The sequence below is a fragment of the Phyllostomus discolor genome, chromosome 5, assembly GCF_004126475.2.
Source record: "Phyllostomus discolor isolate MPI-MPIP mPhyDis1 chromosome 5, mPhyDis1.pri.v3, whole genome shotgun sequence".
Lineage (NCBI taxonomy): Eukaryota > Metazoa > Chordata > Mammalia > Chiroptera > Phyllostomidae > Phyllostomus > Phyllostomus discolor.
In genome coordinates, this window is record NC_040907.2 from 80,120,147 (window position 1) to 80,140,955 (window position 20,809).

Sequence of the window (20,809 nt, forward strand, 5' to 3'; positions counted from 1 at the left end):
TATTACCTTGTTTTCACTTACACTCCAATCCTATAACCAGAAAAATATACAAGAGTGAGTAACTGGATGGCTATACTCCTTGATTAGGGCCAATACTTTAAATACTTTTAAATTTCCCATGTAGGATCAAATTAAACACCAACTATGCTATTATCAATGCTCTTTTTCTTTTATATAAATTAAATGAGCTTAAATGACAATAAGTGTGATGATACGAACACCTGCATTTGCTTTAAAGTCTTTATTCTCCTGAATATAAAAGACAGAAGTCCTCTTAGGATATAACAGAGTTCTTTATGTGGAAACATTATTTTTTACAAGTGAAAAAATAAATACCTTTTGGAATAAAGGCTTATATGCTAATATGTGCCATAAAAAAGTAGAGTTTTAATATCTGACAAAATGTCTGTGCAAAGAAACAAATGCATAAACACATTACTGCTACATTAAGGCAATATGAAAAGTATACTCAGAAATCTCAGTAAAGTGACAGTGTAGCTTTCTAGCTTTTAGTTAGCTAGTATTGCACCCAATACAGTCATCTAGGTTTCCCAAAGTCCTAGAAAACCCACAAGCTGACCAACATCCAAAATGCCCAAGTGGGAGTGGAAAACATGATTAAGAATATAGAAACAAAAAACCTGAAACCCCTCTTAAGACATAGAGAGGGTACAACCAAAAGTTAATATTTAAGCATTTACCAAAAAGCATACAATATCTAGGTACCTATAATAAGGCTGTACAAGGCTTGATGGCTCAAGCAAAAGCGACCCCACTGGGTGCAGCTGGGGCAAAGTGTTGGGGGGGACTGAAGCGCCGCCCTTGGTTGCATACCACGGAGCTTCCTCAGTGAGCATCACTCTCCCTTCCCAAGGAACATGCTCCCTTTTCAATCTTAAAATAAAACATTCCACCAACTCAAGAGGCCCAAGGAGTGCTGATTACTCCACCAAAATCTTTTAACCAAATTGGTAGCATTTTACAGTTGAAAGGCTTGGGGGTAAGGAAAGGGTGGGAAAGGAATAGGAAGTCACCACACGGAGTTACTTGTTTTCCACCACCCAGACCAGTTTAAATCGGACAACTTTTGTCAAAGTGTCTAAAAGTCACAGAATTGATTTTGAAATCTGTTTGCCTTCCAATCATTCTTGAACAGGTTATAAAAACAGAAATGTCATTAAAATGTCTCTTTAAGAAAAATTTTCCTATTAAAAATGTTCAGAGCTCTGTGACCGTACCGAAACAAAAACAAAAACAAAAACAAACCAAGAAAATTCTTCAAACCAATTCTTCCACAACTGGCTGCAGGTAGGAAGCTTACCTTAGACTACATTACGGAGACTTACAACATCACTTCCTAAAAGGTACCCACTTTTTGGCTATGGCACCACCTAATGACATCAGACATCTTACTTATTCCTTTACTTATCATAAGAAGAATGAACATCCAAGGAATGTGTCAGTGTCCCGAGCTCACCCTGGTCCCCACCACTGGCAGTGCTGATGGCATGTTTTGGTGGTGAGGAGTGTTGTATTCTTTCTCTTCTTCCTTCTTTTAAAATGTTGCACGGTAGATGGGTGTTGGAGTATTTATTTTCTCCACAATCTATCATTTCACAGTTTATAATAGTGCAGTTCATGGAAACACAGCCTGTCCAATAAGTGCACAGCAGATCAGATGATGGTCAGGTTGAGAAGACTGGTGTGAGTTGGAAGATAGACGTGCTGAACGTGTTCCACCCGCGACCTGCACACGGGACACGACTGCAAGAGAGAAGCCAACAGTGCCTGTGAGGACACCTTCAACTGTCTCACCAGTGTTCACCTGTGGTACCTATTACACTCTGCATTCCGTTTTCTAAGTAAGTCGTGGTCACGGTTATTTCTGGCTTTCAATTGGTAGAGATCTTTGCTTCCTAACCTATTTGAAAGTTCACACTTTACAAGGGATTAAAAGCAAATATTATAAAAAAGGATAAACTGAAGGAAATGAATTAGGTTTTTTTGTCAAGTGCTAAACAAGGCATAATGAGTGTCCTGAAGATGTCTTGCCATGCAATGAGGCTGTGGTCCCCACATGGGCAGGTTACAGCCCCGTGGCAGTGATGTGAGCTGTTCTTCCAGAGACTGTATGTGCTGATCAGGGGCTGACCCAGGCCAGCATTACTGGCCTGACACCACGTGGCCAGCGAGTGTGGGTCTGCTCCTAGTCACGGGCTGCTCGGTAAGCATGGCCCCTCCTTAGCCACAAGGGCAGAAAAAGACAAACCCATGACCACTTGTGGGGAAGTAACGTGTCATAGCAGCGTGATCTACTCTAAGGGAGGACACAGGCATTCTGTTGGCTCATTATGTAGCTCTAAAACCAGCTGTGAAACTAGCACTTTCTGAAGGACTAGATGTTATTTAGGGCTAGTTTTATATAAAACCATAGTGAAACTTAGCAAACAGTTCTGGGAAATGAAGATGAATTGAAGAAGTTATTCAATTATTAAGAGGAAATGTAAGTACAAGAAAGGAAAAAAATACTATATATGATGTGATTTTTTGGGTAATAATATTAAAATGAGTTTGACTTGCTAACTAAGAGCCACTCCAAGGGGACTGTAAAGGCAAATGTATTAATAAAAATAAATTAATTACAAATAATCACAGAGTAAATAAGCTACCCACGGATAATTGAGAATTAACTAAACTCTAAATATTCTTTCTCAAGTACAGGGTCCAGTATAAATAATGCCCCCTTTTATTACAAAATCATTAAGTGTATAATTCTGTAGCCTAACAATATCACACTCAAGCACACCGTATGACATTTTAGGTGAAATATTCAAATTAAAACTATAAATTAATACACCCATACTATTACCCTACCAACCACACACAAGAGGCCTTACTTCTGCCGGACGGGACCCTGTACTTTATGTAAAGACCATCCTCTCAAGTGTCAGCAAACAGGAAGCAAAATGAGATGGAAGACGAAGTCCTAGACCAGCCCTCAGGAGGTCGGGATTATATCCTCGGCTCAGCTGCTAACTAGATGCATTAACCTGGTGATTCTAAGCCTTACTTCCAGCACTTGAAAGAAGTCTAGGGTTTAGGGTTTAGAGTAATTATATTGTGGAAAATAGAACACTAGTCTAAAATGTTTCAAAAGGGCCATACCTTTCAAGTCACCAAATACAAAGACCCACCCAGGTGCAGGTGGACATCCTTGGTTTGTGCATTAGCAAGCCAGCACCTGGCAGGGAGCAGGAGCTCCCTATGAAGGGCGGGGGTAGGTAAGGCTTCCAGGGAAAGAGCCAGCAGACACCCCTCACCTGAAGCTGGGCAGCACAACTCTCACAGCACACCGTGTGCCCGCAGGGGCAGAAGGCTGAGTTGATCTCCTCTCCGCAGCATAGCATGCACAGCATGGCCTCCTTCAGCTTGCGCAGCTTCTCCTGCAGCACACGGGTCTGCTGGCAGCTCAGGCCCTCGCAGCTCCTGCAGTTCATGCCACCCTCAGAGGACTTTAGCGGTGAGTTGGGAGGGCTATGGTCGCTTCTCGAGACAAGGTCCACAACGCCGGCATTGTACAGAGCCCTCCTGGCATGGTCATACACCTCCTTCGCAGTTCTCTTAATATCGAAGACATACTTCTTACCCAGGTTAATGTTTTCATTCAGAAACAGAGATGCCAAGTGGCCCTTCAAGTCTCGACTGTACTGCATCATGACGGCACTGGTCACTGTGTCACACCTACAGGGAGGGGTTGAACAGCCACTTTAGTATGGACAAGCCCACCTATTCCCGAGATTCAGTCCTTCCAACACTGCTGTGAATGAGAATATTCGTGTCAGCAGACATTTGATACTCTTATTTGTATGCCTGAAAGTAAATATATTCTTCCAGGTTTATGTGTGTTAAAAATTTCAATGATTCTCTGATGAAGCAGCAATAAACTTCAGAGACAGGGAATGCGCCCCTTGGGCTGCAGCAACATGAGCCACAGTCCAAAGCGGCTTGTGGCAAGAAAAATAAATTTTTCTTTGAAGTCTTGGTTTTATGTTAAATATTTCTACAAACTTTCCATTTTGCTCCACAATTTGAGTGTCTATTTTAGCATAAAAAAGGTTAAGGCTGCCTGCCAATGAAATTTCTTAGCTTTAATTTTCCAAATATTTACACAAAAGCACAGCTCTACTTTAAATCACCTTTTGAAAGGAGAGCATTGAAACCGTTATTAAAAAATCCTTAGGATGTAGTGAGATTCAGGATAGCAGCCCTCCCAGGAGCTGGGCGAGGGCAGGAGGTGCCACCTTTGGAAGAGGAGGTGTTGTGAGGAGGTAGGGAGAGGTAAGCGGGGAGGGTGCCTGCAGCTCGGCCCACGCACTTCCTGTGGGGTAAGCAGGACAAAGCTGTTAGGGACTCCACAGCTACAGTAGAAATGAAGTGTTTCCAAAGCAGCCAATTTCTTAAATTCGGTACAGGATTTACTGACATAACAATGCCAGAAACTAACTGTAGGAGCCCCTTTGTCACCTGAAAACCTTAGAGCTGTGGACGGATGCTAAGGTTACCAGCAACACGTGCCTGTAGAAAGCGTGCGTCTCCGTTATCGCGCGGTAGAGCCCGCTGGCTGCCCTGGTGCTGATCATCTTAAACAGGAGCACGATGCTGTTCCCAGACTCCTTGGTGATGGTCAAGTACACATTCTTTCCTGACTGGGTGGCCATCTGCACTACAGGGTAAGCTATCCTGAAAGGCAGGAAGAGAAAGGTCAGTAAGCCCAGAGGAGAGGTTTGTCATCCTGTGTGCACCTGTACTGGATTTCCACATACTCGGGACCAGCAATGAAGCCAGATGCTCCCTGAAGCGCTGTGCTGTCTGGTGATGAAGGCACATTGAAGAGCAACCGTGGGTAGGTGGACGGAAGTGTGGGAGCAAGTTTTCAGGGGTATGTGCATGTGTGTACAGGTGAGAATGAGATTCTCATGGCAGTGAACTACTTCTCTGAAAAAATAGTAAGGCTGCCATAGCAAAACTTTTTAGTTAGTATTTTTTAAAAATTAAATGGTTATAGAAGCCTAAATAAAATGAGCATATGTAATCCTTACTGAAACTGCATCCCTAAACGACGACTGTTCAGTAAATCCTGTTCCATTTCCTATTTTCATGATCAGAGTTATGAAAGTATACACATATGTAGATCTAAAAAAATGTAAGACTTGGGTTACCTGTTAATTGGGCTGAAGTCATCTTTACAAATTGAGATTCCTTCAGGTCCCACTCCTATAAGGAGTCTCTGCCCTTCGCTGTCCCTCACAGAATGCCACTCTATGCCGTAGTTTTCCATCGCTGACACAATCTGTAGGACCTGGTATTCAGCGGAAGCCTGGCTGGTCCCCTCCAACTCCTTATGCTTCGCAACGATGCTGTAGGACACCAAAGAGGCAAAGGTGGACAGACAGATTAACTTACGCAGCCTTCACAAATACATCTCCATCATTTTCACTAGTGAATTCTACTGACACTGTCATTCATGAATCACAATAACTGAAAGCTACATACTACTGAAGTTTCATTCATTTAGAAAACTTACAGTAAAATACTGCTAAGACATACTGAAGGGCATGACTATTAAATATTCAGTAGAAAAACTACTGGGGGTACTGGATAAGGGCAAATTGAAAGAATTATGAAAATCCATGTAAGAAATTTATATGTAAAAACTTCTCACCTATTTGTCTACATTTACTTTATAAGTTTCATTAAAACACAGCATTATAAGGGATTGATTAGATCTTTTGCAACTGAAAAAAACTGATTTATTTTATCTGTTGTGGTGGACACTCTCTAATCTAGTCCTTAAAGGCCCCCACCTCCCGGTGCTCTCCCCCTTGGAAACGTCCCTCATTTGAGTGCAGACTGGATTAATGACTTGCTTCTAATGAACAGAAAACAGCAGGATGATGGGGTGTCACTTGCTTCTCAAATTAAGTCATGGAAGGATTCTGACTTCCATCTTAGTGTTCTCCCTCGCTCTGACTTGTGCTGGGGAAAGCCAGCCACCACGTAATGACAAAGCTCCAAGGAGAGGCCCACGTGGCGAGGGAACGAGGCCTGCCAACAAGGTGCAGGTGTCAGCCTGGACGTGGGTCTCAGGTGAGCCTTCGGTCAAGACTGAGCTCCACCAACAGCTTGACAGCAGCCTCAGGAAAGGTCCTGAGCCTGAGAACACCGCAAGCCTGACTCCTGACCCACAGAACTGTGAGAGGATGTTTGCTGTTTTAAGCCACTAAGTTTCGAGGTAATTCGTTACTGAGGAACAGATAACTAAGACACCTATGTTAGGTTTCTTGGTTTAATCCTCACTGGGATGAAGAACATTCCAGTATACATGGTAGACTTTTTGATGTCAGGAGACTTGCACTCTTAAAAGGTCACAGATTCTTATAATTCCCGTTATATAGCATTCTGTATAATGGCATTTATTTGTGTGGATTATATGCTGTGTTTAGAGGTTCTTAAAAAAAAAGGCTAAGAATCTTTCAAAAGTTGGTTAAAGTGGGCAATGGCCTAGTCTTAACCTCATGAATTATCTGTATGTATCATAGGTTCACTTCCTCCTGGAAATTCGTATCAATTTGCTAGATCTATGGGTGTAAACATTAGCCTTAACTGCAGGTTCACCTGTTCAAAGCTGCAGTGGAGAGCTCCTTTGCACACAGCTCCTCGTAGCTGTACTTGGCAGTGTTTTGATTGTAGTCTCCGAACTTGGTCTGGGCCAGGAGGGCGCTGAGTTCCACCGCCTGCTCTGGGGAGCACTGGAGGTGGCCGGCCAGGAGGGCCTCCTTGATATGCAAGAAAAAGATGTGCCTGCAAAGCAATGCAAAAATGAGGTTATGCTAGGAGCTAACTTGATATCAAACTCAACCCGCTTAGCATTTTCACAATTCCTTTTAAGTAAGGAAATTTTAGGGGCCACTCTCAAAATGCTTCAAGAACCTTTTCTATAATGAGTATGCTGGCAAAAGAAGGCTAAGCACTCAGTTTCTCTGGAATAAAAAGTGTAACCCAAACAAAAACAGATCTAAGTTCAGTAACATTTAAGTTACAAAATGTGAAATCATTACACCCAAATTTCTGCATTATAATTTTTAAAAGAAATAATTATAATCAGAAAAAACTTTATCTTGAAATGGAATTAATATCTTAACACCCTAAGCTTTATTCAAATGACCCCTAAATCTCTTTTAGCCCAAACTTCTCTCCTAGGAACTGGATTCAAATGTCCAACTGCCTGTCGAGTTCTGCACTGGGATGGATGTTTTCCAGTGTCCCAATTTTAGTTCACCCACAACCAAACTCCCTGTCTTCCCAACTTGCTCTATCTCCCCGTGGAAACCGCAGTCTGGTTTGCTGTTTTTCCCAACAAACTCACTTCTGACTATTATTCTTATCTCTACCTACTTTCTATTTCTGAAAACTCTTGAATTCCTCTAGCTCTATTCCTCCCACTTTAACCTCCTCTGCCCTACTTGCATCTCTAAACTGTCACAGGATTCACATTATCCTCTGTGTCTACGCCAACCTCTCTTCTGGACTCTGTGCTGATCCACTTTCTAAGCGTCTGGGATGTACTTGCCTTTTCTTTGCCTAAAATTCTTCAAGGGATCCATCTCACTGTTCCCGAGAAAGCACGCTGTCAGCAGGAACCAGGCTTCTCCACCCTTTGGCCCCATACCCCCCGCCATTCCCTCCAACCACTATGCCCGGGGAAAGGAACAATTCCCTGATCCTTCTGTCCTGAAGGCCATTCTTTCTGTCTCCTCATTTGGCTGCCATTCCATCTATATCACATGCAAACTACTTATTCTTCTATTATGGTATTTGACACATTCTACCATGTACCTCTTAAGTGCATCTAACATCAGAGAGCTCTGTGAGTGTAAGTAAAACTGCAAAGTGTCTGTTTACACTCAGTCTCACCTTAGTTTCAGTCCATTTGACTGTCCTAATTGTATACAATAGTATATTCCACATTTACTAAACGGTCTCTGGAGAGCATATAAATATCCATAAGCAGACTGGCCTAGGTTATAGGATTTGTCCTATAAAGCTAACCTTCCTCTGATGACTGGGAATAGCCTCTCAAGCGTGCTCAAATGCCACAATACTCCTTCCATTGACTGATGAGTTACGACCACTGGTAAAGCTCTGAACACTTTCTGAACAGAGCATGTTAAGATCTGCTCCCCACTTCCGCTGGACACCCACCTCCAGCCCTCAACACTGCCTTTACTCCTAGATCAGTCTGTGTTTGCCGTTACAGGTGGGGGGGCAGCATGAGAAAGGTATGAAAGGAAGAGGAAAGTGAGACTAGAAGCACAGGGAAGGGCTCTGTTGAGAGTTGTCAGGCTGACAAGAGCCATTAATCTCCTTTTAAGAACTGCTTAAATGTGATGTTTCCTGCCTTCTGTAATGATAGAGAAATGTTTCAAATGATCAAACTCTGCCAAATACTACAGTTTTTTTCCAAAGTCCCTATGAAGAAAGCACAATAAGAATGCATAATAGCAATGAAAGATAAGCGTGGTTTTTATTAACCCAAACATCTGCGAGTCTTTAAAGTATTTCTGCCATACTGCTAAACTGAGAAGGGGGTCCCTACTGGGGCAAAGAAATAACCACAAAATAACTTGTTTTAAAATAGCTATCTGAGGACTGAGACCCAGCAGTCCACCGTGTTGGGACAGCAGCCCCGCCTCAGCCCGTGCAGTGCACTTCACCTTGGTTAAGGTGTCTCTGTCTCTGTGTTCCTCAGGGGAGATATCAGTAGAAATGAAATCTGAATTATGTTTACATTAAAGAAGAAATTATGTGCTGAAAGGCTGTAAGGGTATCACCACAGGCTAACTCTTATCAACTTAATTACTGCTTATGTGAATGTGTCTTTTAAGCTTTTTACATGTAGCAAGTTAGAGGCTAGTTTCTGCTCTATTGAAGAGTAAGTATAGTTTGCCAAAGAGTTTCAAAATCTATCCAATTTCTTTTTCTAAGCTATGCATGCCTACTTCTGAAGAGACAGCTGCCAAAAGCAAAGGCAAAGCAGTAGTAACTAAATGTTAACAGGTGTCAGCAGCCCGAGAGTGATGCAGATCCTCTGCTGGCATGTGGGTCAGAATTAAATAGGGGGTGGGGACAACCAGCCCTTTCTACATACTCTACATTCTAGGCTGGACGGCAATCATCACCCTGTGATCAGAACTCTCCTCCTTACTGTTGACATAAACCTTCCCGCATTTTTTAGTTTCATGGGCTACAAAGCAACCCTTTCATTTCAAGTCAACAAATATTTCGTGTGCACTCCCTCTGAGCCAAGCCCCACGCTGGGGTTACAGGGCCAACAAGTCTGATCATTCCTTTTCAGATGAAACTTACAGCCTTTTGGTGTGAAGTAACAAATCCTATCAAAATAATTCCTGCCACGAACTGCCTTTGGGGTGACCACTTTATGCTCTGCAGGAGGACAGCACAATGGAACAGTGACAGCAAAGGTCACCAGCTGTGACGAGCCATCAGCAGACTCTATTTAATGTTCTCTTTCCAAGAGGGAGGAGGGCAGAGGACAGAGACACATTTCCAACAAAGCATCCAGCCATGGCTCAATAGTTAGGGATGGCTTTGAATCAAGTCTCTTCTCCTATTAGTTTTCTCTCGAACCATCTGGTCTGTAACTATCTGGCTCATGGATTTCCCCCCTTCCTTTTTTTGTAAAGTGGATAAAAAGTTACCAATAATATCAGTAACAAGTAGATGTGGTTAAAGAAGTCATGTTTGCAGTGAATTGTTTTTATTTTATTTTTATTAAACATTAAAAGTGGTTGACATTTCTAATTCAATATTAGACTCCATGCTAGGATCACAAAGACAATGAAAGTCTTTGAAAAAAACTATTTTCTTTGTCTGAAGCAAATGTCTATGAATGTGTCCTACAGATACAAGTTCAAAGGGCATTTCCTAAACATTCTCCTGGTTACACCTTATAATTCATGATTCTTCAAATTTTACCCATTTACCAAGAAAGTGGATATTTTCAATATATGGTTCACATTTTGGAGGCCAAAGTGAAACGTTTTGGCTAACTTACGTCTTTGCATCATGGGTGCAAATGAATTCATACTTGCTGTAGCATTATGTAAGATTAAAAAATAAAGTGGATATAAGAATATGCCAAATTTTAATTAAAAAAAGAATCACATATTCTTAATACATTTCTGTTTCAAAGTACTTCAAATTTCCTCTATTCTAAAAATTAATTTCTTTTCATAGCTTTAAGGAATTGAGTCATTTATCTTTTATGAATTATAATCAGAGAACTTTCCTCTAAACACTGGCTTGACTCATAAAGAAACCATCTAAAAACCAAAGTAGAACTTTCTACAAACCAATCGGGAGTTGTCTCTCTGCTCCTCATGGATGGTTACTCTCAATTACTGCCCTCCAGGTATCTCTGCAGTCACATTATTTTAAAGAGCTTTTGTGGCACAAATGTAAAACAACTATATCCACCTTATCTACCTACACCATCCAACTCAAAATTTAAGTAACTAACCTAAAACATCTTTAAAATGGCTAAATAGCTATTTTTAGAAACTCTCTAGTCTCAATAATTGAATTGTATTTCTCCCCCAAAAGACCAGACTGAACCAGGCCATCCCTTAATAATAGTGACTGGTTTGCCCCTCACCTAGTGAGACCCCCACCAAGACCAAGAGAATGCCTGCCTCAGTCCAGTGAGTCATTCACCACATCAGCTGACTTTAAACCCCAGCCTGCCAAGTCATCCTTTAAAGCCATCAAGTCAAAACAGAACTGCTGTGAGAGCTTTTTGTTCTGTATCTTAAGTTCCAGGGAAACAAAAATCATTTCAAGATGGATTATAGCTGGAATCACAGTGCTTTTAAAGTGAAACAGAGGAGAGTGTCTTCATGGCATGGGGGAGGCAAAGGTTTCTCAGGACACAGTCAGCAAAAATTGTACAAGAAAAAAATGGACAAATTAGACTTTATCAAAATTAAAAAATTCTACTCATCGAAAGGCATCAAGAAAACAGGTAAGCTACAGGAGAAAATATAGTATTTACAAAACACATATCTGACAAATAACTGGTGCATGCAAAGAATTTGTAAAGCTCAAAAATAAATGCAACCACTCAATGAAAATGACTTGTAGCTATCAATGATACTTCACAAAAGATGATGTACAAAAGCCAGTAACACATGAAAAAGTGTTCACACTTTTTTTTAAATCCTTGCCTGAAGATATGTTTACAGATTTGAGAGAAACATCAATGTGAAAGAGAAACATCAATCAGTTGCCTCCGGTATGTGCCTCAATGGGGATCGAATCCACAACCTAGGTATGTGCTCTGACTGGGAATCAAACCCGAAAACTTCTGGTGTATGGGACGACCCTCCAATCAGCTGAGCCAGAGCAAGGTTTTATATTATTAATCAAGAGAGACATACAAATTAAAACTGGAGGCTGGCAGGGGTGTGGAGGAACTGAACTCTCAGATGTTCTTGGTGGAAGTACAGGGTGGTTAAAAGGGCTTTGGGAAAAGGTCTGGAGTTACTGATACAACTAATCGGTTGCCTCCTCTATGACCCAGCTATTCCAGCCTTAAGTATGTATGCAAGAGAAATAAAAACATGTCTACCAAAAAGACTTGTGCTTCAATGTTCATAGCAGTTTTACTCATAATAGCTGGAAAACAGGTCTTCATCAGTGGGCGCATGGATGAACAAATAATAGTATGTTCACATCATGGAATACTGTTGGGGACCGCCCTGCCTGGTCTCAGGAAGCTGTAACCCCCCGTGACTTAGGCTGAGTGAAAGACCTCCAGACCAGGAGCCACTGAAGGAGTCAAAACTTATTTCCCTGGCATGATCGGCAGTCAATGACAGGTAACAATTCTCTAAGAGAGAGAATGAATGTAAAACAGATGCGATCACGTGGGAATGCCCTGAGTGAAGGGGCTGTGGAAATGAAGGGGTGATCAACATCAACCCCTGCCCCCTTTGGCTTTGTCAACGCCCGAGTCTTTGCTCTTGGATGTGAGAAATCCAAGTCTCCTGGCTGCCTCTGTCTTCTCAGGGCTGCAGGGGCCAAACAGCCCAGACCAGAAACAGTGGACCCCCAGGGTAATCAGGCCTGGGACATAAAATATGCAAGATCCTGTGTGATCTGTTTGCTGGAGGATGTTATTATCTTGGAATTTAAAAGCACAGGCAGGAAACTTTTGGAACCTGTACCTCTTTCATATGTTAAAGACCACAAACCTTGCTCAGATTCACAGCAGGAGTTCTAACTGCACCTTTGTAAGTCACCTACATCTTTTGATCTTGTCTGCCAGACTGTGAATCCACAAACTAAGCCTGTTTTCTCAATAAAAATCTGCTTGGGTATTCCCCACGAGAGGGAGTGGCCATGGCACCCTCCAGGAGAGAGGGTGGCCAAAGGTGCTCCCCATGTTAGGAGTGGCCCTTCTGTTCCTATTCCCCCACAGGACCTGGTTGTCTGTGTATGTTTTTAGCATGTTTCGATGAGCATCCACAGCTGAGATGGATACTGCTGGACGGTATCCACGACAGAATACTACCCAGCAATAAACAGGAACAAGCCACTGATATATACACAATGTGACGACAAAAAATTTACGATGAACAAAAGACGGCAGACACAAAAGTATGCACAGCATGAGTCTATCTACATAAAGGACAACAGGCATAACTAATCTATGCTGGAAAAGCATATAACCCTGGTTGTGCAGTGGGGTGGGTGTGGGTGGGGAAGGAGGGCAGGGGCTGACCACAGAAGGGCACAAGGAAACTTTCTGGAGAGATGGTAAGGTTCTAAATCTTGATAAGGGTTTTGTTTAAATGGGCACACCCATTTGTCAAGAACCCATTAAATGGTATAATTAGAATGTGTGCATTTCATCATGTATAAATTTTATATCAAAAGAAAAAAAGAACTGTAGGCAAATATTGAGTTCTAGTTAATGACATCCACACTGAAGTACTGAAGTATTTAGGAGAAAGAGTACCTACACCCAATTTATTTTAACAAGCACCAAAAAGACTCATAGGCAGATAGAGGGATCAAATGGATAAAAATGCAATAAGACAAGTACAGTAAACTGTTGATAATTACTAACAAATTTACTCCTCCTCAGGTTCCGAGAAGTTAAATGATCTGGAGGTGGAGAAAAGCAGGAAATGGGAAGGACATCCCCAGCCTTCAAAAGTGATTACAACCTACACCAGAAGGGTACTATTACTTGGAAGCATAACATCTGCACTTCTAAAGAATAGGATTACTCATCATAGGTACCTGTTCTTGCAAACAACAATCCGGGCACTCCTATGGTTTAAAAGTGTTAGCTACAATCTCTTTCTTAACCATCTAAATTAGTGGGGAGTGCTACCAGGTCCAGGACAAGTCTGACATCTGGTTGCAGTAGGACACAAGTAAAGAATAAACACACCTGGTCCCACGGGGGCTAGGCACCCTGGTCACCCTGAGTCTGATGCTAACTGCCATCTAAGTCTTCACATTTTATTTAAAAATTATATGGTCAAGGTTCAAAGTTTATTTTCGTTACACAAAAATCAATTCCTCAGCGGTCTTTGGAGACTTCACACGAATACTAAATATCAGAAATTCATAGAGACTGAAGGCACCCAGATGGGAGATCAGTGGCCAAAATAAATATGTATCAATAATAACACAAACATCCTGTATTCTAAGCAAAAATAAAAATAGAGAAATTAGAATTCAGAAAATATTGAGTATTTTCTTTGGCAAAATTATACATCTTTTTTACCATATTTACTTTTTTACCATATTTACCTCTGGAGCCTATTCTGTGTTTGGGAACGAACAAAACAAAACAATAAACAAATGCTCCAGAGGTGGTGTGGGAAGAGTGAAAGCAGCAAATGAATGCTAAGAACTGAGCAATTTCTTAACAGAGAATAGTCACTACAAAATATGTTTCAATGGTGAGATTTCTTTTCCATAGCTTCAAACTTTTCAGTTTATAGAAGCAAACTGGCAAAACATTTCAATTTCTGTAAGACAACGCACATCATCTGTATCAGTTAACCTGTTTTATGTATTTCCAAGTCCTTGGCTCACGGATTCAATGACTGTTTATGTACCAGGCACTTGCTAGACTCTGGGGATACAATGTGGATCTGCTCCCTGTTTCATGCAATTTAGATGATTCAAGTAGCTGACAGTAAACACATTGTCAGATCAGCAAATGCAGTATATGCTCATTAAATGCTGCAAAAGAATGTTACGCCTGTCTTGGGAGAGTTTAGTCTCCTAAGCAGGCCTAGCAATGGCTTTCCTGAGGAGAGGTGGCTGAGCTGAGGTCTGAAGGACGACAGAATTTAAACAGGGACAAGTCCCTCGTCACTGCTCACATCACTGAAATCTTAATGAAATTCAATGTTCAGGAGTACAGCATTTCCATAAATATTTATTCAGTCCTCGCCAAGTCCTTGTGTTGGGGTTTTTTTTGGGAAAGAGAATTCTGGCATTGGTTAGTTTTAACTAAAGCAGGAGTGCCCCTAGCAAAGACAGCAGAGCTGGTCTAAAATGTGGCACACTCAGAAGAAATACATTTTATTGACAGTGAATGGTATAATTACCATCTCTGAAGATGAAGCATATAATTCCCTAATCTCTGGTTTTGAAAATGTTGACAAAATCTGGTCTGAATTGCTGCGAATACCCAAGAACTTTTGAAACACAAGAATTCAAAGATCGTAATTTCAGACCTACTTCCAGAGTACATTAGTTTCACTTTTGGAATCCATATTATGGTAAACATCTGCTGGAAATACCTGCTGCTTCCATGTCTGAAATGTGCCAGGTGAGTCTAAAAACCAGACTCTCTGGTTACTTTTCAGACCTCCATTCAAGAGCAAACATAATAATCTGGGTAAAGAACCCAATCTAAAATTAGACCAAATCAGAGACCAATTAACTCTACATACTAACCTAAGAAGACACTTGATACATTTTTTTCTGTCTGCAGAGAAATGTATTAAGGAAAATCTAATAGAGAGGAAGCAGAAGCAAAGGAAAAAAATCTACTGATAGAAGAGATTCTAGAGACAATTGTGTCTCAGGCTTTCAGTTGAGATAAAGGGCTGGTTCAGTCTTCAAACTCTGCATACACTGGTACTGGGTGGCAGAGCTGGACCTAGAATGCTGGGCTTCTGCCTCAATCCCAGTACCCTCCTGTTACAAACAGGCTTTCCTGCCTTGCATTCTCACAGCAGCCTCCCTAGTCTGATGCAAAGTAATATTGATATATTAATTGGCCCCTGGTTAGGCCAGCTCTGCTGTGAGCAGGCTACTTTAATTGTCCACGGAGGACAACTCAGCCAGGATATTTCAGCACCACTTAATAAACAGTCCAGACACCTCGGTACACCAAATGTGCCCTTATGACTGGACTTAAAGAGAGTAAACAATCACCTCCCATTACTGGACTGGTAAAGCTGAGTTTACTCACTACATAAACACATGTATTTTACTTTTGTGCCATTTTACATAAATGGTTTTAATGAATAAATAAACATCAGTAAGTTTATCAACCAGTTTTATCTTGCTAACATAACATTAGGGGAAATAAGTATTTTATTCTTACAGTATTAAGCACATAAAAACAATCCTGATTGTGTAACTAAACTGGATGCAATATAACCTCTGATCCTAATTAAAATGTACAAATGTTAATTACAAATAATTTTATATAGTTATTAAGGCAGAATGCTATATAAAATGTAGGTGGCATTTTCTTAAAATTCTGTGTTTCAGACAACACCAAAAAAACAACTAAAATTCACCAGTATTTTAAAAGTTAGTCAAGAGCTTAAATGATACTAATTTTTCAATAAGATTTCAAGAGGATCTAAAATCAATTAAAATTACTTCATCTAACTAGGTATGTGCATTCTCTGAGTGCCATTAGGCAAGAATCTCAAGAGTCAAGTCAATTGAATCAATAAAGTAGAAAATTTGATTCTAATTCTAATTCACAAAATGTCTCTATTTCTTGCATGACTAAAATAGATTTGATAATAGTTATTAACTCAATTATAAGAAAGCTCAGGTAAAGACCATCTTATAGTACACTTTAAAGCCTGTAAGCATTCATTATACAAACGTATTATACTATTATAACCACAGTCATTGTTTGAATGATGAATTCGCTCCTCCAGACTTCTGCAGATTTAAAAATAAATCTGTGTCATCAAAATAGATTTGCATCTGGAGGCCTTGAAATCATGATTATAAAATCATGATAAAAGTATACAATGAAAATAGCAATCTATTGTTTTTTACACATACTTGTTCTCTTACTTGACTGACAGTTGTTATCACACTGAAGTGAAAAGTGGAAGTTTTCACAAATCAGCTTTAAGTAAAAACAACAACAGAACCCCCAAATCATGCAATCACTTGGATATTTTGCAAGATGTTTTTAGGAGCACTAAGAATTCAATATACCAGTTACTTCAGAAACAAAATTGAACATTTCTCTCACTCTAAAGCTCTGTAACAAGGCAAAGAAGAGATTCCGAATTCAAATGAGCAGTATTTCAAAATATGTTTCTATCAGTCCTTGGGTAAATAAACAAAAAAGTGACACGTTAAATACCCTTGAAGTATACTGTTCACTCATCATTACTCAGAATTTTCACACTCACATTTTTCATGAGCATTGCAAACTTCCAAGCCAAAGGGTTAAAGGGTTATGAAAAACATTAGAACTTAGACCTGAAGTTTGCTGCATTTAGAATTAGTTGTGGTTTTTTTTCCCTCCCTCCCTTCCTTCCTCCCTCCCTTCCTTCCTCCCCCCTCCTCTCTCCTTTCTTTTTGACATGCCACTGTACAATTTAGGTCTCTTGCATTTCAGCAATAAATATTAAACACTGGTTTCCTAGTGTGGCTCATCCTTCAGAAAAGTATTACCATCAGTCCAAAGGAGAAACCATTTTCAATTTGAAAGAGGAAACCACATGATCTGGGCATTTACCACTATTGGTGGTTTTCTAGAAGGCAACAATCTAAACTCAACACTCCTGTGTAACATACCAGTGGGTTGAAGTTCAGTTATACTGGCCTTAAAAGAATTGTGTTACTAAGTTTTCCAGATATTTAAAAACTTTTAAAACTTGGCATTAAATCACACTGTAATCTGACACTAGGTTGAAGAAGTTGACCAAATTTAAGTAGTCCAAGAGGAACTGCTTCCTGCTTTCTGTCAAAACAGTCTACAATGACCTATAGTAACACCGCTGAGGCAGAGGTTAATCTCGGGCATTAGATGCTGCTATCTGGAAGTCTCCTGAGTTTGTTCTCTCACTCTTTCTGTCTCTCCCTCTCTCTCTCTGATGTGGCACTAATCTCAAGCGTTTGTAAGAATTCAACCCTGCTCTCTCATTGTGTATAAAGAAAAGAAAAAACACTAGAAGAGTTGCAAAATGTACCTCATGCCAACTATATAGCTCCCTCTTCATCTCAATAAAAGGACCATGACATGGAAAACTTCTAAGTTATGAACCAACTCTGTATCAGGCAAATTTGCCTGTGAATGAACATCTCTGGGAAGGTGCAATGGAACCAAGTTTTATTTGACGTTGGTTTATTTTAGCATCACTTTACCTAGTCTGCTCCTGTAAGATGAGATGAGGCTCCACGAAGAACTTGACTCTCAGTTTAAGCCGGTAAGGGGCTAGTCCATCCATCTGCTGGGAGATCCGGTTTCTCAGATTTAGCCATAAACTCTCACCTTTGCTACCCGTAAACTGCAATCCAAAATAATCAACTTCTATAATTCCCAATCGCCTGCACACCTAAAAAAAATGAATGCAGCCTGGATGAGCAAAATGGTCCATGCAGTCAAAGCAAATCTGATGACTCCATGTGAGCCTAAGATTCCTGCCTAGTTTTTACCAAGTTCATCAGTGTTACAATTACTGTTGTAAACTGGAAGAACAAAGTTCTAAGGCTCCAGTGATGCTAAACCACTAGGTGAAGTATAGAAGCTTGTCCTTGCTTTAATACCTATGACATTAAATGTCTATGGCCAATGGCAGTTAAGAACAAGGAGTCCTCAAAAGTACCCTTCTGGAAAAGCTGAGGAGGGTAATCTCAGGGTATTTTCCTTCTTATTCCAATCACCAGGATTCCCTCCACCAGTATAATCAACACAGCTGATTTGGCAGCTTAGTGTCTGGACAATTTTAAACATCTGGACCAAAAAAAAAAAAAAATGAGGAAACATGCCACAAGTGTCAGCCAAGCTTTGTAAGAGATTTTCCAAACATTTCAGGTCCAAGGGGTTTAGGGGCACAGCGTTTCACTTGAGATCAAATCTGCTGTCTGCCATACCACTGTTCCACTGTTCGGAACCATCCCTCACTCTTAAGGAAACGCTGCATGCTTAAAGACAACAGGAGTAGATGGCCAAAACCCTCTGATCCTCCTCAAATTCGGAGATTCAGGTGAATGGTCCATCTGAGAAGCAGCCAGAGACAAGGGCTCGGCTTGTCTGCGCAGCAACCCAGGACAAGAGGCCGCTTCCAGACACCTCATCCTGAGACGCAGTTGTCACTGTCAGGCCCCGCGGTGACAAGACTGGGATCTTGCACACACCTGCAGCAGGTGTGCTGGACCGCCTTCTTCCGGGAAAAGTGCGGGGCTGGGGGGCTGGGGGGCTGGGTGGCCAGCCAGCCGCCGCTGCACTCGTCCCCCGCACCCCCACCCCCACCCCCACGCATTCCGGGAGCGCCGGCACAGAGGCCGCGCACCCCATGCCCGCGTGGAGGAGGGTGCGCCCGCCGGGTGCCTGGGGCGAGCTGCCCGGGGCCGCGCTCCCCTCGGCTGCCACCGCAGCTCCTCCTAGTCCCTGCCAAGTGGCGCGCCCTAGCGCCTGACATTGCCACGAGGCCCCTCCGCCTTGGGGGATCGACCGGGTCCCCGCTTGGCCCCTCATCCTCACCTGGTTGAGACAGTCCTCGCCGTTGGCTTTCGCTTCCACCTCCACCTCCATCAGCACCGCGTCCGGCCTCGTCACATAGCACAGCATGGCTGGGGCCGCTGGGGCCGCTACAGCCGCCTCCTCTTTGGTGTGCGCGGGGCTGTTGCCTTGCCACCAATCAGACCCAGTTCCGGGCTCGGCGAGGCTGGCACCCGGGAGGCTGCTGCCCTGCAGACCCCTGTCCTACAACTGGGCGGGCGCCGCGCCCTCCCGCCACCCCCTCCCCAGCCAGCCCGCCTGCAGGTTTTCTCACTCTCCACGACGGCGCCGCACTCCAGCAGCCCGACTGCCAGAGCCGCGACAGAGACTCCACAGATATAGCGGCCCCTCCCCCTCCGGTTGGGGTCCCCGCCAATCAAGGAGGCTCCGCACCGCCTCCGCCGCCCTGCCAGCCAATAGTGGTACCCATTCAGCCTCGGCCCCACCTCCCAGCGCCCGCCGAGTCCCTGGGGCCGCCAAAGGAGGTGGCAGCTTGCGGTCGCCGGAGTACTGCGGCAGGAGGGAGGCCCCTAACACACCCGTTGCTTCAGCCCTCTGGGCTACACTACACGGAGCTAGCGAGCGACCGCCCAGGACTCTGAGGTGGGGAAGCCTTTCTTTTGGGCTTGAATTTACAGTGATTGAACGCCTCCAGGCTGCTGCCGTTCTTCAGAAACCTTGTGTCTCTCCAAAAAATGCGTTTGGGGAGGTGAAAGGTGAAAGCAAAAATGGGAAGGGAACAACCCCAAAACCTAAGGAAAACTACTTTCTTCTGGGATTTGCCACAGCAGGTTGTAGGAAGGTGGAGTGGTTGTTCCTCATTTCAGATTTCGTCGATGAAAAAACAATCTAAGCATAAAAGTTTTTGCAGTTGATCAGTGAGTCATGGAGCTTGGTCTAGTGCTTCTGTGTGAATCCTCTCTAGCATCTTCTGTTTATGTATCCTGTTGAAATCAAAACACCTTGTAGGGCACTAAGGCCCTCTCTCAGGTTGCTCATTCTATCTCATGTCTTATCTTATTCAGTCATTAAATATTAATTGAGCACCTGCTGTGCTGCCTTCTAGTGTTGTAGACGATCACGTGCCCTCTCACCTTTCTTTGTGTCTGATGGATTATACCTCATGATATTGTGCTGCTGAAATAGCCCCGTCTTGTAGCTCCTATTCTCCTTTCCTTTAATTCCGGTTTACTGACCTGGGAAATTTACCTGGGAGATCACATATGGACGACTGTTACCTACTTCAGGGCTCCCCAATGGACTAGTAACAGTCAGTGTCCTGTTAGGAACCAGGACGCACAGAAGGAGGTGAAGGAGTGGGAGCAAGCTTCATCTGTATTTACAGCCGCTCCCCATCACTCACATTACTGCTTGAGCTCTGCCTCCCATCAGATCAGCGTCAGCATTGATTCTCATAGAAGCATGAACCCTACTGTGAACTGTGCATGGCAGGGATTTAGGTTGTGAGCTCCTTATGAGAATCTAATGCCTGATGACCTGAGGTGGAGCTGAGGCAGTGAATGCAATGCTGGGGAGTGGCTGCAAATACAGATTATCATTAGCAGAGAGGTTTGACTGCATAGAGACCATAATACATCAACTGTTTTCAAACTCATATCAAAACCCTATCAGTAAGTGGCAAGTGACAACTGAGCTGCATCTGGTGGCAGGCTTTATAGTAGCAAGTGAATTGATGTACTTCAATTGTAC

General features: G+C 42.4%; 1 protein-coding gene across 2 annotated transcripts; it reads right to left on the reverse strand.

Annotated features, from left to right (window-relative positions):
* Window positions 1-226: 226 nt before the first annotated feature.
* LOC114497250 (myosin regulatory light chain interacting protein) lies at window positions 227-19,405 on the reverse strand. Of its 2 annotated transcripts, XM_028512909.2 has the most exons (7): window positions 19,082-19,404; window positions 17,743-17,933; window positions 6,676-6,861; window positions 5,220-5,417; window positions 4,576-4,740; window positions 3,321-3,741; window positions 227-1,764 (listed from the first exon to the last, which is right to left on the reverse strand). In XM_028512909.2, exons 1-7 carry the CDS (start codon window positions 19,166-19,168, stop codon window positions 1,675-1,677), a joined length of 1,338 nt encoding a protein of 445 aa, XP_028368710.1. In that variant the 5' UTR covers window positions 19,169-19,404; the 3' UTR covers window positions 227-1,674. The 2 variants fall into 2 exon arrangements, with proteins under 2 accessions (XP_028368710.1, XP_035882375.1); XM_036026482.1 differs by lacking the exon at window positions 6,676-6,861 and having other exon boundaries at window positions 19,082-19,405.
* Between the last annotated feature and the right edge of the window lie 1,404 nt (window positions 19,406-20,809).

What these genes read in the sequence shown, in the direction of transcription:
- LOC114497250 (XM_028512909.2), bottom strand. Translation starts at nt 19,168, where the DNA reads ATGCTGTGCTATGTGACGAGGCCGGACGCGGTGCTGATGGAGGTGGAG. An exon ending in ATCTTACAGGAGCAGACTAG is followed by an intron (nt 6,862 to 17,742) that starts GTAAAGTGATGC and finishes ATTGCTTTGCAG; the next exon opens with GCACATCTTTTTCTTGCATA. An exon ending in GACTTCAGCCCAATTAACAG is followed by an intron (nt 4,741 to 5,219) that starts GTAACCCAAGTC and finishes CCTGCCTTTCAG; the next exon opens with GATAGCTTACCCTGTAGTGC.